This window comes from Rhipicephalus sanguineus, chromosome 4 (assembly GCF_013339695.2).
Source record: "Rhipicephalus sanguineus isolate Rsan-2018 chromosome 4, BIME_Rsan_1.4, whole genome shotgun sequence".
In the NCBI taxonomy this organism is placed as follows: domain Eukaryota; kingdom Metazoa; phylum Arthropoda; class Arachnida; order Ixodida; family Ixodidae; genus Rhipicephalus; species Rhipicephalus sanguineus.
The window spans coordinates 74,622,713-74,649,809 of NC_051179.1; the positions used below are offsets into that span (position 1 = coordinate 74,622,713).

The following is a 27,097-nucleotide window of genomic DNA, read 5'->3' on the forward strand; positions in this document are numbered from 1 at the left end:
GGTCTTCCGACGAAAGGATGCATTACAGTGCGCACAGGAAAAGGAACCTTCTCCTGTGTGAGTGCGCATGTGGTAAGTGAGGGTGCGCTTCATCGAAAAGGATGCATTGCAGTGCACACAGGAGAAGGGACGCTCTCCGGTGTGCATGCGGATGTGTTTCATGAGGGCAGGCCTTCCGACTAAAGGATGCATTACAGTGCTCACAGAGAAGGGACGCTCTCCTGTGTGAGTGAGCATATGGTAACTGAGGGTGCCTTTGATCGAAAAGGATGCATTGCAGTGAACACAGGAAAAGGGACGCTCTCCTGTGTGCTTGCGCATGTGCTCAGTGAGGTTGATTTTCGTCGAAAAAGATGCATTGCAGTGAACACAGGAAAAGGGATACTCTCCTGTATGCAGCGGATGTGTTTCACGAGGCTGCTTCTCTGCGCAAAGGACGCACTGCAGTGGACACAGGAAAAGGGACGTTCTCCTGTGTGCGTACGAAAGTGTCTCACGAGGCTGAGCTTCATAGCAAAGGATGCATTACAGCGCACGCATGAGAAGGGACGCTCTCCTGTGTGAGTGCGCATGTGCACAACGAGGTTGCTTTTCGATGAAAAGGATGCATTACAGTGTACACAGGAAAAGGGCCGCTCTCCAGTGTGCATGCGGCTGTGTTTGACAAGATCATCTGCCCGCAAAAAGGATGCACTGCAGTGGGCACAGGAAAATGGACGCTCCCTTGTGTGCGTGCGGATGTGCCTCACAAGGCTGTTGTTATGCACAAAGGTCGCATTGCAATGGACACAGGAAAATGGCCGATCTCCAGTGTGCATGCGGATATGTCCCACGAGGTTGCTTTTCTTCGCAAAGGATGCACTGCAGTGGACACAGGTGAAGGGCCGCTCTCCTGTGTGGTGCGCACGTGAACCAGCAGCGTGGACTTGCGAGCGCATGCAGCTGGACACAACTGGCACTGAAAGGGGGGCTCGCCCATGTGTTTCCGAAGGTGCCTGCTCATAGTCGACTTGTCCAGGGTCACATAGGTGCACTGCTGGCAGCAATGAAGTTGGCCTCGAACAGACGTCAGTGATGAAGACTGCTCCAAGGATGCAAAAGACAAGGAGCCTGCAAAGCCATCGAGAGCACACAAAGGCAATGTAAATTATGTCATACACTACATTGAACCGGACTACAGCAGCAGGCAATACACAAGAGTTCCTCCATATGTGTGTGAAACTAGATGATCATCTTGTCTCGCTTTGCACAAACCAAAGCTACTGTTATGGCAATAGTGCACCGACACAGCAAGCCTTTTGAAAACTCCTACACTACTGCACATAATTCCATGCTTGACACATGCGAACACCAGGTGCCGCGAAAAATAGAATCTGATTAGATGCCATTCCCATGTTATATCGAAAGAGTAAAAAGTGTTCGAATGTGCACCAACAAACACTAACCCATTATTCTACTTATTGTATTTCTGTTTGCAGAGAAGTATCCATGGAAACACTGCACAGCAAAAGAACCACTTCGATTCCAACACAAGAAGCATATGAAAAAAAAAAAAATATGATGAAATAACTTTATGTGGTGGCAAACTGAAAGAGCAAAGAAAATAAGCACATTTATAAAAGTTACAAGGGCATCACGATTTTAATGGTCAGAATTACCAAGCACATTAATGTGCATTACACAAGGGAACTGTTTCTTTATATTACTACCACAGTTTGCACATTTCATTTCTCACAACGTCTCTATACTGCTTCAGTGAAAGCATTATGTTACCAGGGAAAACAAATGATATATTCGTAAGCAGTGTCTGCTGGAGCCAACGTTTCCACAAGCAGACTTGCCTTTTTCGAGGCTGTGTCTGATTTCCTTAACGCTTGTCTCCATATGCTTTGTACCCTCCCCTCCAATCCAAACAAAAAAAGGAGGAGAGGGCAACTGAGCTGAATTATGCTTGTCAGAATGAAGCAACACTCAACACGGTAGGTTAGAAATTCCTAGAAAGGCTTAACTCTCATTGGTTTTGTTGTGTATGTACCATATCAGATGGATTAGCGTTTATACCTGGTGGCTGGAGTGTATTAAACTTGTGAATAAGGCACAACTCTGTATATTAACTGTCTCTTGGGGACCGAAGGCTTGTCTGAAGTATATTAAGTCGGAGATCATTGAAGTTGTGACCTGCTACATTAAAATGTTGTCCCACTGCTTTCGATAACATCTTTGCTGTGTCTGCTCATTGCCCGTTTAATCTAACATGAACAGGCCGCCCCGTTTCGCCAATGTACCGTTTGTGATAATATGAACATTCGATCATGTAGATAACGCTTGAACTAGTGCAGGTAAAACTAGGTTTTATATGATGGTCACAATCACTTCTGGTGCTTTTAACTATAACATCGTCTGAAAGGTGTCTGCGTGTTCTACAGCATGGAGGAGAAGAAGGTGTTAGGTGGGCAGTACAATGAGGGTTTACTTTTGCATGGTCTAACATGTCCTCAAACTTCCTCTTGCGGTGATACACAACCCTTCGTACTCCGGGAAACACTTTTCTAAGGCGCTCGTTGTTTGCTAGTATTGGATAATACTTGCGGAGAATATTATTTATGTTTGAGAGCACATTTGAGCATTTGGTTATAAATGCTAAAGGCAGGGGTGGGGTTGTGTTACGGGGGCACTTTTAGCTGGTGTTGATTTCCTATCTAATTTACATGCTTCGTTGTAGACACTGCTTAGAGTGTCGTGCGGGTTTTTGCTTTCAACTAATGTTTCCTTTAGGTTGCTTAAGTGGTACAAAGTCACGTATTGACCTGATAATGTTTGACTCACTTACACAGTCGCTTACGAATCATTATTTATATTTAGAAGTGTCAAATCAAACTGCCACTACCAAGCATGCATTGTGGCAAGTAATCTGAATACTGTTTCTATCAACAAGGACAGATATGTAAAAACAAAAGAATGGATAATTAAAGGCACAGTCTGAATCAGTGCTTTGTAAGACAAGCAAAATTTCCTCACTTTTGTGATTCAAATTTAAACGTTGCAATGAAGTCCATTATTTTCTCCATTTCAATAGTATTATAGACAATCAGTGTGAAAAGTGACTAGTCAATAGACCTTTTTCAAACAATCCCAGGACCCCCCGCGGGCGGGCGAAGCACTATGGGAAAAGTGAGTACGGCGAGCCCGCAGGCTGTTCCGTCGCTCGCTGCTCGTTGGCGCCGTGGGAGCACCAAACGAAAAAAATGCATCGGCGCTGGTTGACTATTATTAAATCCTAACTACTACACATGTCTGAACGCACCTGCACGTATCTCTACGCATAAAATGTGAAAGGAATGATGCAGTCAGTGTAGGTATTACCGAGCGGATGTATACCGGATGTAGTAGTTAAGCAGCATGCGAGTTATCATGTGCCGATACATGCAGTGAAAACGTGCTATCGTGAGCAATGTGACCTGGAAGACCGAATTCGTATTTATTCAATGGTTACTTGTTCACAAGCCGCTATGGCATTTAATGCCATAGCGGCTTGTGATCGGGTTTAACCAAACTGTAGAGAGGTGTTACAATGTTCAGGTATACAGATGATTATTTGATTTTAATTGACAAGTCACGCGCTGTACAATGAAGTGAGCACATTCTAAATGTGTTTAAGGAAAAAGGGATGGGACTATAATTCACTTGCGAGATGCCTTGCTTTGATAATTTGCTCTTTCTTGATACATGCTTTTAAGTTTCACTGCGGAGCACGTTTGCGGGCAGTATAGCCAGCGTTCAGCGAAATCGGTGTTTAATTTCGCGTCGGCGCAGTCGAATATTGTTAAACGAGGAATTGTGATGTCATGATTTCGCACGGCATTGGAAAAAAACTTGCGCACATAAGATGAGCAGTGGTTTCCAGCTGCAAAGTGATCAAAGAGGCGGGATATCCTGCGTTTCGTAGTATCGGTTTGCGAAAATCTGTTCGCATGACAAAGAAAGATTAACACGGACGTCCTCCATCCGTTAATAATGAAGGAACTAGAAATATTGCAGTTATTCCACATATGTATAAGAAGTCGCATGGCCTGAAGAACGTAGGGAAGCGATGTGAGGGTGAAGGTTGTGTTTGCAGCCCCAAATAAGCTTAGTCGCATTAAGGTCACAGGGGTCTGCGGTGGGCAAAAAAAAAAAAATGCAGTCAGAGGCATGCCAATCGTTTTGCAAATTGTGTAGGAGTTAACCGCAAATTTCTCTTTCTTATGTCCACATGTACATCGGCCAGACTGATCGATGTATTAATGCGCGCCTCAGCGAGCATCGAAATTCATTGAATGGAGCCGTCTCATCTCGCATCGCTATGTCAGTCATGAAAATGTAATCCCATCGTCAAAAGCACAGTAGTTTTTCACCATCAACCTAATCAGACAACGCGAGAAATTTTGGAGGCCTATATCATGTCACAAATAACGCCACACTTTGTGTCAGTCAACCTTATCAGTCGTTACAAGACAAGGAATTCAACTATATGAATCGACTGTAAGCACGCACCTGGTTGTTTGACTTTTTGTGCCTCTTTATGACACGCGCGATGCACCCCCATTTTTCACACATTCAATAAACTTTCAGTTGTGTGTGAGCGCTGGTTTGCGCATTTCCTTCCTTGTACTGCTCCTTTCTTTTTTCGCTCTAAGTATTATTCCAACCTGTGGTTATATCACCAACGAAAGTTAGCAGGCACTTATCGTTCGTTACATATATGTTGCGAGCAACGCAATGAATGTATCTCATTTCCCCAAATGCCCGACTACACTTTCTAGTGTACTTTCTAAATATCAGAATCTCACGCTGTACTCTTCGACAGTGTCGATGGACGCTGATTTCAAATGCATCGGCGAATCATAGACTGCTCCTGCACTTCATAGGCAACCGAGTTGTATTTTTTTTCATTTATGCTGTAAGGCGCACTGGCGCAAAAAAAAATAAATACATAAAAGGTGACGCTTCTGAGCTGCTTAACTGGTCCAACAGTGGGACAGATGGAAATCGTCGAGAGGCCGTCGCAGCTAAACACTGAAGTTCGTGATTGAATTGCGCAGTAACATGTTGCACCTTGCCAATTTCACTGTGTCTAAGAAGTCCTGGCATGGCGCGGCGGCTGCTGCGGCGTACACAAATTTCCCATGAGCGCTTGCGCGCCCGTTGGTGGCGCTCGTGTGCTTAAAAAAGGTCTATTTCATATGTTTCAACACAACCAATCTGAAATAGCAGTCTAGACATGGCCACATCCCTATCACAATCCTGAGTTCATAATGGATTAGGCTGCAAAATAATTGTAAAATGGTAAATAAGTTTTAAGAAGAAGCTGTTGCATGCCCCTATGGCAATGTCTAAAGCATGCAATATTTCGTTGCTAATTCTGAGGAATGCACATTTACAACAGCAAACATACTACATTTAAAGTGAGTACAAACAACACAGCACACCCAAATATACTTCTACCCTTGGCATCAATCAGGCTTGAACGTTAGAAATTCCTTAAGCAATTACAGTAGACTCTCAATAAACGAAAATCGCCTAAATGAAATTGCTGCTTCAATGGAACAACTGCCTCTAACATGATTGGTTTTGTGCTTGAATTCTGCACCCCTTTTCATCTCTCAGTAAACGAAACTCCTGTTAAATGAAACATATTTTCCTGGTTCCTTCAGCTTTCGTTTAACAGGAGTCTACTGTACATGTTTTAGTATTGTAATAGAGTGACTACTTTTTCAGTAACCAATTTCAGACAAGTATAGATACCTATTCCAAAAAGCAAGCTCTCTATATAGAAAGGACAGTACAAACATGAACGAAAGTGAACGCCTCACGTCATCCCACACTCTCAGTACTCAAAAAAGCAGACTGGGCGAGTTGGTATGTACTCATCATTACCGGAGAGCGTGCAGTGACGACGGAGACAAAGAGAGAAGAACACGACACAAGTGCTCACTTTCGTCTAAAGTTTAGTGAAGGAAAATGGAAGAAAATAACATGCAGAGTACCACGCATGCCTCACTACACAGAACTTCTCAAAGGGTTCAACCTAGATTCTGTAACTGAAAAAGTGAAGAAGAGCAAGGGTTCACTCCTGGATGACTTCTACACGGCGAAGACACACACACCCAATACCACCTTCAGGGCTACAGTTTCTGAGCGTGGAACGTGGTTTGACGATGCTTCTGTTGTGTCCAGTTCCACAGAAATCATGAACTATATGAAAGTGCATAAGCTAGAAGGGTGTTCTGCCTTCAGCATTGACGTTGAAGATTTATTTTATAGTATCCCCCATGCTCAGCTGATCGAAAGTGTTGAGCAGTGCATTTGTGAGAACAATGATGAACTGTCTTTTCCTAACAGATGTGGCATCCCTGTGGATAGCTTTCTAAAGCATCTGAGTTTTTATCTTGAAGGAGTACTGACACGGTTTTGAGACATCGCAAAAGGGACAATTTTTGTTTCCTTTGTAGGCAATGCTAACGCTCTCCACACACCAGAGGCAGGCAACACTTATAAAATATTTTACTTGGATCTTAAAGTTTTTGTTGTTGAGCATCTGCAAGCTAGCCCCACTACAATGGACATTATCCCGACGAGTGAACACAGTTCCACTGAGTTTGTGAATTCTGCGTCCTGCACGCAGACTAAATCGCAGAAGTCATTGTCGGGGTCGCTGGATCACAATGCACTCGTTGTTTGTGTGCACCACGAGCAGATGACAGATCTGCTGCTAGTACGTCGCTAGTTGCTGTCTTCTCGTTACGTCACACTGCGATGACACGTCACTCAGAAGCCGCCCACTCAATAGTGAAACAGAAAGTGTCCTTTCAACGTAGAGGTATTAAAAATAGATTCGATCCATTCCCAGACACCGGAGTACTCTGTTTAGGGTTCTCGACACCAGTGCTTTCAATTAGAGCAACAATCTGAAAAGATTTAAAATTCGTGTCAGTACCCCTTTAAAGCCACCTTTGTCAGGTTTGCATGGCATGCTTACGTTCAAAAATCAGGAATATGCATTGGATCAAGAGTGGCTTCGGTTTTGTCTCACATTTTTTACAGCGAAAGCTGTTATGAGATCATTTCACCGGCCGTTTCTGGTGCCGTAGTTGTCCGCCGCCGCCGCCGCCGCCGGTGTCTGTAACCAGTATCGCTCGAAATAAGAAAAAAAAACTAAACAAGAAAAAATTCCAGGATGGAACGAGGTTCGAACCTGGGCCCTCTGCGTGGGAGCCCAGTATTCAACCTCTGAGCCATGCCGGTGCTTGAAACTGCTTTGCAAAAAGGCCCTATACAGGCTTCATGTCGGGAAGGAACCACATTAGCATATGCAATATAACGTGGTAAAAGAGTAGAATAAGCACCAAGCGTTTCACAACGCGAATTCTGTAACCAGGCGTCACACAATGCGAATTGCGCAACGAGTAGATTGTTAAATGCTTCCAACCCATTACAAAGAGCTCTGCCATAATTATTCATCGTCATCACGCACAGCATCAACAAAGTGCGCATAATGCCTTACATGCGTTTAGCAGGTACCACGGCTGTCTGTAGAATGACGAAAAATGGCACAGTGCCTACTGCCCTACTTCTCAAAAATTACAATGATTTATAGCGTAGTGGGTTCCTCGCAAGTGCACTTCTGTTGGTTACCAAGGAAGCCCATAAGGCTCCCATAATCCATTTCCTCAGGGTCTCAATAAAGTCAATTCTCTCTCTCTCTCGCTCTACGTTTCTCTGGTTAAAGTGTTTTATAAAGCGTGGTAGGGACCGTTAAATAACGACCGGGCGTCACACAATATGCATTACGTAACTAGTGGGTCGTTTAAAGCTTCCAACCCATTACAAAGGGCGCAACCATAATTATTCATCGTCATCAACCGCCAAATCAACAAGCTGCACATAATCGCTTACATATGATACCTCGCTTCTCCGCAGAACAACGAATAATGTCGTGCTGGGTGCTTCCCAACTTCCCAAAAATTACGCTTTGTGGCGTAGTGGGTACGTTGCTAATGTACCTGTGTTAGTAGCCACAGGAGAGTTTATAACGGGCTCTAGAAATGCCGCTCTTCCAGCTTTCGCTGTGACTGTGCTGCGCTTTCCGCGCAGGCCTGGCGTTTTTTGCCAAAGGTGGACAAAAACGTTAACCGTAATCTGTGCGGTCTTCCACAGTCCATTTTCAGGACGTCGATGACATTATTTTTACCGAATTTGGCATGGCAACGTCAAATATGATCGACATATTAAACATTTTTAGAGAGCAAGACATGGGTTTGTCCTTCACTACAGAAACTGCTGTTTAATGGTTGGCTCAAGTTCTTAGATGTTGAGCTTACTTTTGGCCCAAGCCATATCCGTTGGAAATACAGCCACGCGAGCATCAAGTCTCTGTTGGATTACTGGTCGGCCCACTCTAAGATTGTTAAGAATGGCACTGCCATTTCTGCTTTGCGATAAGCCCTGATAAAATCATGTGAACACATGATGGAAGGAAGTGATAATGTTCAATTGAGCAAACATAGGAAAGCGGGCTACCCATACCAGGTGACGGTTCTTGAATGTAGCTGGCTTTTGTGGCAGCTAAACAAATCGATGGCAGGGCAGCAGGCAGGTGTGATCCCACAGGGAACTGAAATTCGCACATGAAACCTACGAAGCATTGAACAAACACACACTGTCGATGTCTTGTGGACAGCAGAAGTTGTAGTGGCACCTCAGTTTGTCACTCCTGTCGCTTTGCCCTAAATGATGTAACACTCACCAAATGTTGGGCGATTTTCAGCCCGAAGCCTCAAGCTAATAGCGTGCTGTTTTCTAGGGTCCAGCAGTCCTGAGGTGCGCGCAGCGTTGGGCTGAACGCCACCGGCTGAATTGTTTGGGTCCTGCGGGTGTCCACCCGACACGTGGTGTGCCTCTTTACCTTGTGCCGTGACTTGCGATCACCATCTCATCTGAAGCAATCAGCATTATATCGATGCTGCCACTGCTCACCGCTTCAAGCGCCCCAGAGCAGCTCTGCTGTAAAAAGGATCACTCATGCCGACTAAGCGCGGATTCGCAGCCCAAGGCCTCAAGCTAATAACGTGTTGTTTCCTAGGTCAGTGTGTAACAACTTGCTTCCATTTGTTGGACTTCTATCTGGCTGCATATCTCCCATTGTACACTGTCAGCGTATGACCAAATTGGGTATTCATTTGTGCCCTTACCGCACTTACATCGGCTTTGTCACTCAGCGGAGAAAAGTTACGGAGCCATGTAGCCTTGCGTGGCTCCGTTCGTGTTCACTTAGTCACCGTTATTTCGTGGGTGGACGTCCACTTCTTGTATTTTTTACAGCGAAAGCTGCTATGAGATTAACAACAACGGCCGTTTCTGGCGCCATAATTGTCCGCCACCGCTGCCGGCGTCCATAACCGCTTTAGCACGAAATAAAAAAGAATATCCAGTATGAAACGGAGTTCGAACCTGAGCCCGCTGCGTGGCAGCCCAGTATTCTACCTCAGAGCCATGCCGGTGCTTGAAATTGCTTAGCTAAAAGACCCTACACCAGCTTCATGTCGGGAAGGAACCACATTAACATATGTCAGATAGCGTGGTAGATAAGTAAAATAACAACCAGGCGTCACACGATGTGAATTGTGCAACGAGTGGGTTGTTGATTGCTTCCAACCCCTTACAAAAGGCTCTGCCATAATGCTTCATCGTCATCAGGCACAGCATCAACAAAGTGCACATAACGTCTTAGAGGTACTTTCCGGGTACCACGGTTCTCCGCAGAATGACGAAAAATGGCATAGTGGCTGCTTGCCGGAGCACTTGTACGATCGCATTCCATCGGCGTTCGCTGGGCATGCTACCGACCTAGCGTCGTGGAACGCGAGGAAGAACACTACGCGCGTCGTGTCTTCCCTCTAGCCTGGCCGTTAATTCTCACAGGGCGTGTGGGGAACGTCGACAGGCGCGCGAGAGAGAGGCAGCATAGGAGAGGAGAGAGAAGGGGAGAAAACGCGCATGCCCTGGCCCTCATCGCGGCGCTGCGCAGGAGAGAATTTCGGCATGTCGAGCCCGCATTTCAGAGGAGCCAACTGAGGCAAACGCTGGACTGAACGCCACTTGAAGGAGATGAGACTAGAGGAGGAGAGTAGCGTATGCGCTCTCACACACTCCGAGCACCGGTTCCTGATGACTAAAAACAAGCAAGCAGGCCGCTTCTACCTGCTTCCGAAGATGCATAAGGTGTCCATAGATGAACTGTTTATCGCGCAAATCCCGGGCAGGCCTATAATATCTAACAACAGTACACCTACTGAGTCGCTGTCAACATTTCTAAATCATTATTTATCTAAAATACCATTTAACCTACCGTCTTTGTTCAAGATACACCTCATTTCCTTCAAATAATAGATTCTATCAACGAAACACAAACACTCTCGGATCAGGCCATTCTGGTAACATTAGATGTCTGCTCCTTGTATACGAATATACCTACCACTGCAGGGATTGAAGCGGTTTCAAAATCACTCATAGAAAGCAAGCAAACACATAATGAAGTTTACCTATCATTACTCAAATTAGTCCTGACACTAAAGTATTTTGAATTTGAATCGTCCTTTTACCTACACACATTCAGCACTAGTATGGGAATTCCTTTTGCGCCAACATTTTTATGGGGCAGTTAGAATCACAGCTGTTGAAATCATGCCCAGTGAAGCCTTCCACCTATCTCCTTGACATAGACGACATATTTATCATATGGCAACACGGCGTAAGTGCACTAAACACATCCATTGACCACTGTAACAAGTTTCACTCTAGTATTAAATTCCCCATGCACCATTCTTCCAGTGAAATTAACTTCCTAGACACGACGGTATCTATTGAAGCAGGAAAATTAAAGACGACACTTTACAGAAAACCAAAAGACAGCCAGCAATACCTAGATTACACGAGTCATCACCCGCGACACTGCAAACGAGGGATATTTGTGGGACAGGCGAGGCGTATAACAAGGATCTGTAGCGATGACGGTGACTACGTTCACCACTTAAGCAACCTAAGGAAACATTAGTTAAAAGAAATTACCCGCAAGATGCTCTAAACAAGGTCTACAACGAAGCATGTCTACTAGATAGGAAATCATCACTAGCTCAAAGGGCCCCGCAGCACAGCCATAAATAATAATATAATATAATATAATATAATATAATATAATATAATATAATATATATAATATAAACATAAATAATATCCTCCGTAAGTATTACCCAATACTGGCAAGCAACGAGCGCCTTAGAAAAGTGTTTCCCGGAGTACCAAATGTCGTGTATCGCCGCAGCAGGAATGTTAAGGACATGTTAGTGCATGCAAAAGAAAACCCCCATTCTACTGCCCACATAACACCTTGTTCTCATCTAAGATGCAAGACTTGTAAGCACCATCAAGATGACATTATAGTTGGAAGCACCGGAAGTGATTACGTCCATCATATAAAACCTAGTTTTACCTGCACTAGTTCAAACGTTATCTAAATGATCGAATGTTCATATTGTCAAAAACGGTACATTGGCGAAGCGGAACAGCCTGTTAAAGATTAAACGGGCATCGTGCGGACATGGCGAAGAAGTTACCCAAATCAGTGGCACAGTTTTTTAATGTAGCAGGTCACAACTTCGACGAACTCAAACTTTAAATACTTCATTCAAATTTCCAGTCCCCAAGAGACAGAAAATATACAGTCATACCTTATTCATAAGTTCAATACACTCCAGCCAGCAGGTATTAAAGTTTCTAAGGGGGTTCTTGAATCTACTCAGTATGGCACACACTCAAGATAGATTTACCAGCGCAAAAAAGACAGGACATTTAGGAAGGACACACACACATAGCGCTGCACTCACAACTGATTTATTACTTCGAACGCAGGGCCTTTTTGTAGGCACGCGTCGAAGCAACAGAAAGATAACATCGAGAAAAGAAACGGTGGGAACCACCGGTTCCCACCGTTTCTTTTCAACAGACAAGCAAATTTATGCCCGATGCAGATATCATAGCAAGCTTGTCCTTCCAACCGTAGAAATATAGAATTTCGCTAGCGCACAACGAGCGCTGAGGCGAAGAAGTAGCAGACAACGCGGGACACGAACCGCCTTGTGATTCTACGCGCATGCTCCGCATTTCCCAATCTCGCCGGCAGTTAGCGCTCCGCGGACCGGCGGCCGCCCGCTTGCGTGTTCCCTCTAAGAGTAGACCGTACTGTACATGCGGACGTGTGCACAGTGAATGGAAACCTCGTTTCACTGGCTCGAGATCGACCAAGACTGGTGGAAGACGCCGTGCCTAGAATTGTGTGTGTAGTGTGTGTGAGCGTGTTTGGAGTTTTATGTGAAGTGCGGTGTTCGGAGTATGTGCGTTTGTTGCTTTCCGGATAACGATAGAAACTAAAAAAAAAAAACATGGCTGATCCCTCCGTCATAGGAATCGGTATAACACGAAAGTGAAACGTGTCTTCAGAGTAGTGCTTATTGTGTAGTGATATATGAGAGCTTGTACAATGTCTCTTCGTGTTTGGCAGCTACAGCACCGTTTTGACGTGGATGCAGTTGCACCCATGTTGACAGCATGCCTCTATCGCGACGACTAACGCCCATGATCATGATTAAACCGTTGTGGTAGCTGATGTTATGAAAATATATCTGGACACAGCAAATCGTGAATCCCGCATAAGCATGATATCAACAAGCTCATAATCAACATTGGTACCCGGTATGCACGTCTTCAAAGGGTCGTCAAGAAACGGCACGGTATGCGCTTTCTAGCAATGGGTGACCGACACCTGCGCTCATGCATACACTACCACACAACGCTTCAGCAACACGGGAGGTACAGGTTCGTAGCCCGAGTCGCAAATGCGTGCGTCCCGCTGTGCTCTGTCTCGCAGGCGCTAGTCTCGCTCCACCAAGGCACGACATTCGCCCGTCGAAATCGCATCCTTTCTTCAACGCGTATTGCAGCAGTTTTGTTAGTCGGTGCTCTCGCAATCGAAGCAGTCGAAGGCGGAGAATTCCCGTTGGTGCATGTGGAAGCTGCACTACTCCGATGAGCCGACGTACGCTAACACGAAGCGAAAGGCAAAGAAAGAACAAAACCAATGTAACTGCGTCAAAGGTGCCTCGGCGACACCAGTGCGGCCGGTAGGGCGTTGGGCGCTTCCCGTCGCAGCCGCAAGATCGTGGGTTCGATTCCCAGCGGGGGATCTTTTTCTTGGTTTTTTTCTTTCTCGCCCGTTGGCGTCCATTTTATCAACGTCATATCCATGACGGATGTACTTGGTGGACCCCGGCATAAAACACTTTTTAATTAAAAGTGGTGCCGTGGGCCAGAATGTAATATTTTGTTCTGCTTTGATAGCGCTGTTTGCTGGTGCTGTCGCTGAATCGAGAAAATTTCTATAACGGTCCAAAAGAGTAATGCAGTTTTATGTATAATTGATCAGTTTAAGCTGAATAACTGAGTTGATGGAAGCTCCGGGTTGATTTCGATTTGTGCTGGCGTTTACATAGAAGGAACAGGGTGGCTAACTGGAACACCAACTTAGAATTCGTGGTGGTCATTGCGACAGTATATTATGAGAATGGATAAAAAAAAAAGAGCCGCGTATATTAGAACTCGGCAGTGTTATGAAATCTGCATGCGTAAAATCAAAACCTTTCGCTTGAAAATCGCACATAGGGCCTATATCTAGCAAAGCAGCTCACAGCAGTTTCACCTAATTATTTTTTTAAATCTTCAAAATCAAAAGCGCAATTTATGAAACCAAAGAAAAAGAAGGAAAACAACACGAGCATCCCTCTCCGTTTTGTGGTATCTTAATCTGCGCTTTTGATTTTTAAAGCTATGCTTCATTAACAATATCCCTCAAGAGGTACTCCAAAGCTATTAATGCCAAGTTAGCCTGATATACAGGCTCGTTTATTGGCACACGAACTTCTATTTGCAGCTTCGTGATACACTATAGAATAAAGTGACAATGAGTGTTGCGTGCAGCCAGTGCACAGCTACTCCGCAACCTCTAGCGCAAAATATGTTAACCTGTCAGTCATCTAGAACCACTCACAGTGTTCAGTTTAAGCCCGAAAGCGACTATGCAGGAATCGAGAAATGTAGGAACGTCACGAATATATGCGTCACTTGACAGGCACCCTCAGTCAAAACATTGCCAGCAATCAATGACTTGGGCAATTTGACAACGCGCATCATCTACCATATTGACATGTGCAACTGCCCTACCATGCACGGTAGATCAATGCCCTTCTGCTTGCGGTGGCGCCTCTGGTGGCCACTTTTGTCCCAATATGAAACTTTCGCGGGAGTTTCATGACCAGTAAAAAGTATTGAGGGACCATGCTAGTGCGTAAAAAAAAAACATGCGAGACAAGAAAACAATTACTGATTATGCACGTGCAAATGTTGAAATGATCAACAGCGAGCTCTCGTCTATTTGTGTAGAATTCTCAAACGACATGCAGCTTCGTGACAGCAATGAAAACAAGATGATGGTTTGTAACAAGCTGAAACTAAAAAAAAATATACAGTCCTAAATTATATATATGTCTACTATATATGTCAAAGATATATATGTCTACAGAGCTTCAAGCACTGGCATGGCTCTGTGGTAGAACACTGGGCTGCCATGCAAAGGTCCCAAGTTCGAACCCTGTTCCATCCCGCAGATGTTTTCTTATTTCGTTCTTTTTTTCTTATTTCGTGCGATAGTGGTTACGAACACTGGCAGCGGCGGCGGACAACTACGGCGCCAAAAACGGCCCTTGTTGTGATCTCATAACAGCTTTCGCTGTAAAACCACCTACGCCTAGCGCAAGCCCGGCAACAAGCCCGGTAGTTGGAACGGAGCCCGCCGGATCCGAGATTCACCTGCATTGGAAGCATCACGTGGTATGAATTCCCTGGTTTCTAACAGAGAAGCTGTTTAAAGGGCCAGTAAACAGTCTCCGACTTTTTTGACACCCCGCAAGCAAGCTCGCCAATTTGTACAGTAGACCGCGGCGATCACATTTTCCGAATATTACAGCGGTGCGTGCCGCGCAGGCCCTCCATTTTGAAGACAATTCCCGCACCTTTTTCCTTCGCCTGACCAATCCCCCTCGTACGTGCAGTGATGCAAACTTGCCCATGGGCAACTTGCACCGCTGGGCTCGTCGATTGGTCTAAACCAGGTTTCAACAAACAGTTGTCAAGTTAATGTCAGTTCCTGTTCCCACCCATCGCTACGAAACTGCGCCTTGTTTCTTGGCCCTGCGGTGATGCGGTTATGGCCACACAGTTGTCGGGTTGTTGTGCATATATTCCTTGCACTGCATAGCACCTGCGCGCACTTCGCCTTCGACATGAGCAAAGGCTTAAAAATACTGAAGAGCCGGAAACTACCCATCAAGTTACAAAGCACGTGCGACAATGTAAACAATAAACAACCAGGAGCCGCAGCAAGCAGAAGTGCGTCGCGACTGATCTAGCTCGCCGATGACGTCAATTGATGACGTCATGTCACGTTGCCGAAATGGGCGGAGTCATGACGACGGTCTACGCCTTCCCCTCCCTGTGGCGGAGAAGGGTGGCGAGGCCGCGCGAAAATTTGAAACGAGCTGAAACGATATTCTAACCCCTGTAACTTCCTTATTATAGCACGCATTCGCAAAATTCTTGCGGCAGCATGTTCACATAGCAAAAGTGCGCATAATTATCTTCATTACAATTTTTGGACCTAGGGGTTGTTTACTGGCCCGTTTAAGCTATCCGTAAAACCACGCTCGTTGATCGAAAACCTCGCATAGCTGTGATATCACCTCGCATAGCCATGGCAACCAGGCCAACTGCGCAACACAGGACCTTGGCCAAGCTTCGGCCCCCTGCCTTGACATTGCGCATGACCATTCCTGCGCGCCGACTCATCGACGTCCCACTACACCGATTTCAAGAGCACGTGCTGCATCTTTTCTTCACCATGGGTAGACGGAAACAAACTCCAAAAGACGCTGCGTATAAAGAAAGATAACGTGCAGCCAGGTTAGAATATCCTCGGAGACATTGAGCTGAAGGGGCTGCTTGCCAAGCGTCGCCGGCGAGCGCAAGATCCTGGATATGTCGCTCGATGGGGAGAATACATGCAAAATCGCTGCAAATTCGCGCGCAGGCTGCTTGTGGTCGAGAACTTCCAAGTATTAAGTCCGGCAGATTATCACTTCAGAGGATAACAGTCTTGATCCAGTTTCCGGGCATGTAACTTAGGCACGCCTGCTGCGTATGCGCAAAACCCAAAGCAAGTGATGCCTACCCAAACGTAGTGATGCCTAGCAAAACCTAGCAAAAAACTTTTCGAAACTTGAGAATCGACCAGCTTCGCTGTCTTAAGCCTTGCGAGACTTAGCTCAAGCTTTGCCATTTTTTCGGACACTGTATCATGCTATATAGCTATGCTTTAGACTTCTGGGCATCCTTCTAACAGTCAATACACAGGCACACAGTACATTATATTCTTGTTTTAAAATTAAATGCAAGTGCCAAAGGGCCTTGAAAGCACATCTCCCATGAAAAGCATAGTCATTGTAATATAATTTATTTCAGGTTACATATTAGGTCCGAAGTTGTGTTCGCTATGACCACAACGAACAATGCACACAATCCATCTGTCATTATTCTGACAGCAGGTATACGGACACTCGAGGTGCATTTGCGCCGTTGGCGTCACGTTACATGTAAATTCTGAATCAATAACGCCATCCTGCATGTCGCACCTTCTATATCCGAGTGAAAGCAAAGGAGGGCTGACGACGGCTGCTATTTAAGCAGAGATTAAACACGCTGGTCATCTTCGTCACGCGAATGCACATGAAGGAGAGCCAGGCGAAGGGGAAGAAGTTGAGTTGCTCGGTCAGCAACTGTAAACTTTGATTAAGCAGGTGCAGCTGTATGCTATCTCGAAAGAGATCAGTACTAATACCTTTCTACCGTTTGTACTTGCTGCGCTCTCACCGCTTACTTTGCACTGAAGCGACAGACAGCACGAAAGTTGATTCGCTCACTGGAGCATGCATACTCCCATACGTCAGCATTTTGCAGAGTGATGCCGTATCGGAGACTAAAGGGGTGAGCTGCTAGCCTTACTTCGTGTAACATTCCGATTTGTTGATATAGCACCCTTACAGCGAAACTGACTTTTATCTTATGGCAAATGCGGAGACATACCTGAAGAAACAGCTAGTGATTCTGTTTGTGTAGCAATTGATGACAGACTCTTCTTTTCAATTGCTTGTGATGCTTTTTGGGCGGTTGGTAGTCCCACTTGAACAGATTTGTTTGTGCCACGGCCTGGCTCACACGCTGAGTCTGGTGATGTGTCTACAGCTTGTCCTGACTCACAAGCCAGACCCAATGCTGCCTGATGTACTGGTTCTGCTGCCCAGTCATCCTGAAATAAATTGGCTTGCACTGTTGCGAGTGGTAATTTGAAAAATTACTGAAGAGAAAAGAAATGAAAGCCCTCTTACATGATCTCTTTCGCTACATTGACTTGGTCTTGGCGTGTGCCCGATGGTTGCATCTCCAGAGAGCAACTGTCCAATAATCTGAAATAGCGTTTGAAAAGACCAGTTAGTGATGTATACGCACCAACACAGGAACTTATGGCAATTATTAAAATACATAGTTTTCAGACATATTTTAAAAATCTAGTGGAACCATTTATACTTTTGTATAATCGCCTGGTCTTATGTTCTTCCCATGCTCTACCCAGTTTTGCCTTTAGTAATTTCCATCAATTTTACTAAAAAACTCAAACCTATTATCTACTTCTTTATGCAGTTTAATTGCTTAGGATGCATAATAGAGCAGTAACAGATACTGGAAGATGTCTATGGGAATCTACTTCATTAAAATTGAAAATAAAGTTGAGTACGGCTAATCGGCCTCTGCAGTTCTGGAAATAATTGTAATAATATCTTCATCCTTACATATAGTCATTCGACATGCTCCTTTTAAATGCATAAGCACTTCTACGCTGACAAACAACAAGAACACTGCCTATCCCTTGTGACGTAAGATGATCACAAGGATAACGAAATATGAATAAAGTATAATCTTTCTCTCAATGAGAACGTGGCATGTGAAGTCACATATCGGTAGTGTGACGAAACAGACGCAATGACCGCACCCTTTCCTGGGCCAGCTTTTTCTATTATCTGGTTCTTCTTCCTCTTCTGCATGCTAGATGCCCGCGCGCCTGAACCCCGCTGTCGTTCTTTGTCATGACACTCGACCGTGACAGCGAGTTGCTGACAATGCCTCTGGTGGGCAGTGCTGGCAGCATCGCGGTGGTTACAATTTGGTTTGGGGATATGCCAAAGTGTCTCTGGTGGCCAACACTGGCTGCATCGCGGTGGTCGGTCTCGGTCCTGCTGCAATGTAATGTGAGCTGTAAAACATGCATCTGGCAGCTGGCTTTGTCACGGAAGTAACGGTGGTTGCAGCATGCCAGGGGAAGAGGGCGGAACAGCCATCCAGAAGGCACCGTGGGTGGCAAGGTCTCTCCTTTTCACTTAGATCCGCATGATTGTCAGCTACAGGAAGACAGTCCGGATATTTGTCACGAACCTTTTCTGGCTTTGAGGTACATGAAAAGTCTTTTTGTTGAGCGAAATTTTCGATGTTATCAACCGGTCGCTCACTCTCCTCCTTTTCATCGATGCCCGACAGCTCTGGAAGCAGTCTAGGTGGCTCTTTGGGTGCCGTGGCTCTGAAGGTCCAGCGCAGGCTTTTTCGTTATAGATATTCCGTCAACGGAAAGTGGGATTAGCGACAGGGAAGCATTCCTGCACTTGTCCCGATGAACCTTCTCGCTGAACACCTGGCTTGTCTGACGCATTGTACTCCATTCCCCGTGTATGCTTTGCTGGTCTGCAATCAGATGCTGCGGCTTTTTTCCTTTCAGTACAGCTGCTATGACCATATATATGACAGTTCTTGTAAATCTTTTTTCCATTTTGTGACTTCTTTTCCATCCTCACCTAAAGGCACAAACATGTTCTGGTGTCCTCTCGATGGGTGTCGGTGTCAACGCCCCCCCCCCCCCCCAGCCCCTGTTACATTATGCGTTCTCACTCGGCGCAAGGTGATCCAGCGCGCATTCGGTAAATGACTGCTCTTGAAGCAGCACAAGAGGCTTCAATGGGTTGTCGAGCACGGCAATTGGTGGTATAGGCCTCTTCCTGTTCCTTCACTAGGGCATTTCAGGCATGAGAGAAGCTCGGATGTGTGTGTGTCCCAGCGAGGCGAACCAGGGGTTAGTTCCTCCAACTGTGCTGGAATTGGAGTAGTCACGGCCTCTCTACTCATACCATGGCATCAGATGCACAAAGACTGCACCGTGCAGCAGAGTGCAGCTCCTGTGGCCAACGACTGAGGTAGGGCTGCCCGAGAAGCACTGCGTCATGGGGCCGCAGGGCACGGCTGTAAGGTCGAGGTGGTTTCGCTCTCCATTCTGTTTGGGAGAGGGTTGTAGGCATGCAGAAGAGGGCCAAACGCTGCTATGAATGGCGCTCCATTTCGGCCAGGACCGTTGCTCTATGCCTTCATATTTATGCCATGCCTCGGCACCACCATGAAGGCGGTTGTTGATGGCCACAAGTCATTTTTGATTTTCTGGCTAGGCATGGCGTATGCCAAGATTGTTGACAGTTTGAATCCACCAGACAGCATCGTCCGGGAAAACGCTGCATTCTAGAAGTTCCGAAGGAGATCGTAAAGCAGCAGGCTGAAAGGAGGAGCTCAACGACACTAAGCGGTTGAGTTCTCGTGTCATTTGCATGAGGGCACGCATGAGCTCGGTGACACTTTCAAGTGAGGTGGCTTAAGAACCAGGTTCACGTACTCGAAGTGTGCTGTGGTAGCAGCACTCAAGTCGACGAGATCCACGGCCCAAGGAAGCCTGGACGGCATCCACTGGAGGCTGAGATGTTAGAAGAGTCTTGGGTGAGAGGTGTCGCAAGGTGAAATGGGAACAGCGTGCCCAAGCAACAGGAGGCCGTGCGCTTCCTCAGAGAAAGATGGTAGCCATGACAGCTATTCCATTATCTGCTTCCTTTCCCTCTACTTTGCACTCGCTGCCCCCATGCCAAAAGCCCAGTGTTGCTTTTCCTCATCGCAGTATATATGTACATAGGTACTGAATAAAGGTATTCTATCTTGCCGGCTGAGTGGATAATGTTATTACAACTCGCGACGAGGTTCTTCCGTACCCGCGTAGGCGATAGCCAAGTGGATGGGCGGAGGGGCACAAACGAAAGCAAGTGAGCTGCACCTTCGTCCAGTGGAAAGTAACGCACATGCTCCTGGAGTAGGGCACCACCTGTTGCCTACCGAATGCCCAGCAGAGGTACTCGACCGTGAGCAATAATGACCGGACATTGACCTCGCAACCAGTACAAGCAAGGAAACAACGAACTGATGAGTAACAAAGAGGTCTCCTTCTCTCGAAATGCCGCCACTTAGGAAAATCGCGGAGTTCGACCCAAACAATCAAAACTTACGAGTCATAATCAAAGCATTTCAAGCATTTCTTAATGGCGAACAATATAGCCGATGCAAAGGGCTTTCCCGTTGCTTATAATATCGCCGTGGACAGGGAACTACCAGTGCAAGACACTGAGCAAATGCAGTCGAAAGAACAAGAGGTATCAGTGAACGTAGTCAAAAGGCGATCGCATCAAGACCAGAGACTCTAAGGAAAGCAGAGTCTGCAAGAGCGAAAAATGCGGCAGGAGAGACTCGTTTACTAAGTGTGTCAGTACAAAAGCTCTATTTGTCGGAAATGTTGAGAAGTAGGTGATTTGAAAAGCGTGTGCCCAAATGCTAAGGCGAGACCAAAGAGCCTGCATGCGCTTGAATGTTGTGACGAGGGCTCAGAGCATTTACTTATTCATTCTCTTTCAGAATAAAACAAAAACATTACTTTCTGGATGGTCTCCTGGGCTAAAAGCTGTAATATAACAGCTTGACTGGGGCGCAGGAGACCAATTGCATGGAAACAAGTGACAGATGAAAATTCCAACAAATGTACAATACATATCACACATAGTAGAAAAAAACTTATTTACAGAAATAAAGTACATAACAATACCCGCGTAAGCGTAACAGGCAATGTTTTTTTTTTTTTTTTGCAGAGTAGAATGGCCTCATGTACCTTTTTATACATGCAGCATGAACTGTACCATTTGGTTAATGCAACCCAATCATGTTATGAAGTGAGCGTACAATTTGAAGGGCACACACTGAATATGCAAATTGACACGGGAAGATAGCTCAACACGAACGAATGCCGGTTCTTTGAGAAATCTGTGACATATTTGGGTCACAAGGTCACTAAACGAGGCATTTACCCTAATGGCGCGAAGAAGAGGGTAATCTTATAAACCCCTCAGCCCACTACAGTTACAGTGCTTAAGGCATATTTGGGAATGTGGAATTTTTATTTAAAGCTTCTCAAGAACGCCTCTACAGTAGCGGATCCGCTCTATCGAATACTAAAAAAATAAAATAATGGTCATGGGAAAAAGAATGCAGCGACACATTCAAAGCTAAGAAACTCTTGTCGACAAGCAGCAAGGTACTGACATTCTAAGACGCCAAGAAATCGCTCACAATGCTTTGCAATGCGTAGTCCAACGACTTAGGTGACGCGATTTTTCATGCTAATCATGTTATGACCTGTCAATCGTATTCGTCATACACTGATGTCCTCCTATATATGCCAATTTCGGTAAATACCATGTTGGATAGTCGACCACTAAAGCGTCCAGACGTAGGCAGCGAGATAGACAGATGGAACCGTCAAAGTGTCTTTGGTTCGCTAAGGAATGCTTTGCATTTAAAATCACGTTCTGTACCTTTCATCGAAATTCCACGTCACCTTCGTGCCGTTTGTTACACAGCTACTCTGGTCATCCACTTTCGCAGAGTAGAATGGTCTCATGAACTTTTTATAGATGTCAGACTCTGGAGTTTCCAGGACGCGTGGCAACACCTGTCAGAAAAGTTTTGGGTAGTACAAAGACCGACACCCTCACACAGTTTGCTGTGGGACCAGGTGCAACTAGTGAGTTTGAAGCCACGACTGAGATTGATATCGTGGTGTTTGCGTATTTAGCACTCAGAATGAGAGCTGTGAATTTCTCTCCGCTAGTTGGAGGCGCCACCGAAGCGTCATGAAGTGCCTGATGTATCACTCACCAGAACGACGGCGAAAACAGCAGCAGACGAGGACCGCTGCACACGCTACGAAGAAACGCCGCGATCGATGCTACTGTTGCGTTGTGAATTGCCACAGACGTAAAGGACTGCATAACAACGTTCAGTTTTACCGATTTCCACAGCTGTCGTACGAAGCAGAAAGGCGAGAGTGCTGGATAAGGGCTGTTGTGAACGTGTTGGGTAAGTGAATTACTCGCATTCTCCACAGCCGGTCGTATGAGAAGTGTGTTAACGTGGCTCAGCTGTTATTTTTTTGCGTAGCCCTGATGGAGAACCAAGGTAACCTTGACTATGAATCTGAGCAGAGGCTCTGACCGCGGTGCGTGCCGTGTAAACACAGAGTGAGCAGCTAGAGGCAGACTGAAGACGCGTGATACGCACACCACGACAACCTATAATTGCACCACACAGCATCACGGACGTACGTTTTGAAGGCTCAGAGTTATGGCTCTAACTAGCTAACACGTGCGTCATACAAGTAAATCGCTAAATGTTGGTCGTGAGCACCTTCAGGTTGTTTTGTCCGTGTCCTCCGCGGTTGCCGTAGCTACCTCGGAGGCCATGGTTTTGCATTTGGTTGTACCCCGCAAAAGTGGAAACGCACGTATCCCCATTTGCAGTATATACAAACGGCAGACGACCATCAAGAGACCATTTGAGGATGCGTAATAAAACAGCTCCAATTCATAGGGAACGAGAGATGAATTCAGGGAGAATGCAACTGAAAAGGCGAAAATCGCCGGGGCCATTCGTCCCTGATAAAACGAGTTTTGTACCACTGATCGTAAGATACATAGCTAAGTAATTTGATCATGTATGTACTTCATCGCTTTGGCATTACGTATATACCCGACTTTAACGCATTTAGGCGCTAGAGAACGGATGTCGGAGGGCTTGCCTCGAACTCGATGTCGTGCGATGCACGGTTGTACTTGGGAGTTGCAGCGCGCCGGTATAACTAAAACTTTGCACTCGCAGTTCGCTTTGATCAGCTTCCTTTGTTTCTGAAGCGCGGATTGGCGGAAGAAGCTTTCCAGGGCCTTGATTTTCAAGAAGCCGCGCCTCGACACCAACGAAAGAGGGGGGGGGGGTTCTATTGTGGCCTATGCACATTCGCTTGTAGACGGCTCTCTTTGTACTACCCAGGTAGCGCCAGGGATGTGCCGTGTGTTAAACAGCTTCGCTGGTCATCCACTTTCGCAGAATAGAATGGCCTCATGAACATGCAGGCTAGCATACATGCAGCTTAGTAAGCTCCAACATTCGACATCTCACCTCATGTTTTCGCCTCTTCGAGAATGCTGCTCTCGGTACTTGCGATTCGTTCCGTGCGTAAACGAACATCGACGGCACCACGCCAGGCTTTAGTGGAGTAGATTTTACCGGAGATCCCATTGCAAGTATTAGCGTAAAAACTGTCACGAAAATGTTTTGAGCAGAGTACAGCTAGTGGTAATCGAAGGCTTGCAATCACTTCCTTTCGCAGCAGCGATCCACTGAGGAGGTTGTTTTTTTTTTCACATGTGGGAAGTTGTGAAGGAGTAAATAGTCTCGGCCGCCGATGCTCGTTCAGCCGTAGGCAGCGCAAACGGCTGACATGGTGATGAGACGCGATTCTTCGTCGAGTAGCAGTTCTTCGAAGCTTAAACCATAAACTTAGGGTGGGTAGGTCGATTATTCAGGACAAGAAGGGCGACCGACGCGGAAAACCTGCACACGGTGACGTTGCGAGCGGCCGGGACGCGACTACAACGCAGCGGCTGAGTGTGTAAACAAACAACCATTCGCGTTTCGTGGGCGCTGCCATCTTGAATTCAAGAAACAAAATTACCAAAAGTAGAGTGACCTAGTGTCCAAAGCGCCGGCTCCCGCGTGGGCCTTTTGCCGTGAACTCCCGCGCCGCGCCGCTGCTGCGCCGGACCCGTTTATTCAGGACAAGAAGGGCGACCGACGCGGAAAACCTGCACACGGTGACGTTGCGAGCGGCCGGGACGCGACTACAACGCAGGGTGTGATGGTTCCGGGGCTTACATTTGGGAACTCAGTGGTGTGCATGAAGTCAGAGGTGCAATCAGGAATGGATGTAAATCAAAGGACGGTGGGCCGCCTCGCGTTGGGCGCTCACGGGAAGACGACAAATGAGGCGGTAAAGGGTGATATGGGATGGACAGGCTTTGAAGTGAGGGAAGCGCAGAGCAAAATGAGATTCGAAGAGAGGCTGAGGAAAATGAAGGAGAGTAGATGGGCAGAGAAGGTTTTCAGGTATTTGTATAGAAAAAGCGTTGACACGCAGTGGAGAAAAAGAACTAGGAGGCTCACCAGTAAATATACGGCTGGCAGTGCGGGCGATATGGCAACAAGGAGCATTAAGCGGAAGGTCAGAGAGGCGGAGAGGACTTATTGGATGACAGCGATGGAAAAGAAGCCGGCTCTGAGTAACTACCGAAAAGGAAAAAACGAAATAAGGAGGGAAAGGTTTTATGATAATTCAAGGGGAAGCGCTTTACTGTTTGAAGCAAGGTCGGGCTGCCTTAGAACGCGTAGTTATAAAGCGAGATTTAGTAACGAAGAAGAACAATGTACATGCTGCGGGGGAACTAAGGAAACGATGGAACATGTACTGATTGAATGTGGCGATATTCACCCAGGTATACGTGTGGGCACGAGTCTACATGAAGCCTTGGGTTTTAGGGACAACAATGGAAAGCTGAACACGTCCGCGATAGAAATAAGTAAGAGACGGTTAGAGTATTGGTGGCAGAAAAGTAGAGATAAAGAACAAAAATAAATAATGGGGAAAAATAAGGTCATTCTGCCTTAAGAGGCAGAGAGATGGACCGTGAATTTATATTTTTTGGTATAATAACATAGATTTAATCAATGTAGATAAGGTATTAGGCCAACATGAAACAAGGAAGTTTTTTTTTTTTTTTTTTTTTTTTTTCTTCGAGCCTGGTGGCAGACATGTCACCGACCCGTTTTAAAGGGGACGCTCATAGCATCCATCCATCCATCCGTGGGCTTTCCGCGCGCGGGAAGCGCGCGGAAAGCGAGGGGCGTCTGCTACGCGCTGTAGTTTTTTGCGTGCGTTTCCACACAGGGCACTTGAAGTCTACTCAACTTAAGTAATGCGGTGCGGAATGAAGCTTATCCATCTTTAAGCGTTGTGTTAGTGCTGGGGCAATAACAGAATGCAAAAAAAAATCATGTGTCAAGCGGCATCAGAGTGGCCTAGTTCCGGTCACAGAGTTCGAGAACGTTGGTGCGTGTGTAAAAACGCGCAAAACAGACACGCACAAGCAAAGAACGAAAACAAAACCCTATTCGCAAGAGTAATCGGGCAATAGCATCACGCGTGCACGAATTAAGAGTTATAAAAAAAGTAAATTGCACGCGCAGTCAGCTGAAATACTTGCGCGCAGTGAGTTCACGAGCTTTTTACTCATAGTCGCCACTGGTTTGCTAGCCATATGTACACCGCTTTATTTGACAATTCATTAGCCTCCACAAGCTCTTTATTATGTACGGAGCACACCGGGAAGACGCAAGGGAAACAAAAAAAAAAGATAAAAAATAGTAGAGACTGCCATACGACCGCAATGCTGTTGGCTTATTTTTGTTTCTGAGGTAGCGTACAACAAGGCTCACTGTGCGCAAACATTTGAAAGAAAAGCAATGCCAAATAAACTAACCTTATTCTGCAAGTTTTTGCATAAAAGGCGTAATATAGAAAATGCTTTACAAATATCCAGGTATCATGAAACAAAGTTGTAAATGCCCCCATTCTTGCTGTACAAGCTGCCTGAACGAAAATACGGTAACAATATATATATATATATATATATATATATATATATATATATATATATATATATTATCGCATGTTGCATTGTATCGCTGAACGTCATTATGAAACTTTCGCGCGAGATGCGTGCATTGCTTCAAGCCACGAAATGAAAACAGTTTCAAACCAATCATTCTCAACTTCAGATGTTTTCACGGTTCTCGGAGGTTAGCGTTCGCCCGGTTCAGAGACTTTACCAAAAGATGTGGACGAGTAGTTACATAAAATACACTTGTTTCTGCGGCAGTTGAGTGCGCGCCAACAGGGCACCCGACCGCAATTTCCCGCTTTTTCCTGATGACCTCAATATAGCGTCTACCACAATTTCGTGCTGAAGCTCCGGAGTACTTAAATAGCGAGTCTGCTGATCTCTTGAATAAATATAAACAGATGAGCAGACGGGTAAAGCAAGCCTCTTTTGTCCCGCAGATGCGTGCAATCAGCTGCTCTGAACTGAGAATCACGTTTGTTTTCGGGCGATCGGTTGTAACATGAAGTGAGGCATACACGATGTTGCACTGTTGTCGTTTCATTTTCTTTGGTTTGTCTTTTTTTTAACGCTAAAGCCTTAGATGCCTCATCAAACACGAAAATTGACCGTCGGCGTCCCGCGAAGCCAACACGAGTGATGCACAAAATCAACACGCGATGACGTCGACAGACCTTGTGACGTCACTATAACGTCATTCAACGTGACGTCATATGATGGCGCCATCACATGACATGGTCGCTTTTCATTGCCTCCGTGATCGGCCCCCGGTGTAGGCAATGTAAAAGCAGGTGAGGTGCAGAAAGCTTGCAATGCCTTCGATCCTGTGGGCAGTCCGAAACACGTTATGTGCAGAAAGCTTTCGGAGAGGGGCGAGGGAGGATCAATGCATCGACTGACGAAAAATTTGGCTTTCGTTTTCG

General features: G+C 45.9%; 1 protein-coding gene across 1 annotated transcript; it reads right to left on the bottom strand.

Moving 5' to 3' along the window:
- Nucleotides 1-214: 214 nt before the first annotated feature.
- LOC119390257 (DNA-binding protein Ikaros-like) lies at nucleotides 215-24,145 on the bottom strand. Its single transcript, XM_037657831.2, has 4 exons — nucleotides 23,617-24,145; nucleotides 17,586-17,663; nucleotides 17,284-17,506; nucleotides 215-1,110 (listed from the first exon to the last, which is right to left on the bottom strand). Exons 1-4 carry the CDS (start codon nucleotides 23,734-23,736, stop codon nucleotides 746-748), a joined length of 786 nt encoding a protein of 261 aa, XP_037513759.1. The 5' UTR covers nucleotides 23,737-24,145; the 3' UTR covers nucleotides 215-745.
- Nucleotides 24,146-27,097: the final 2,952 nt, after the last annotated feature.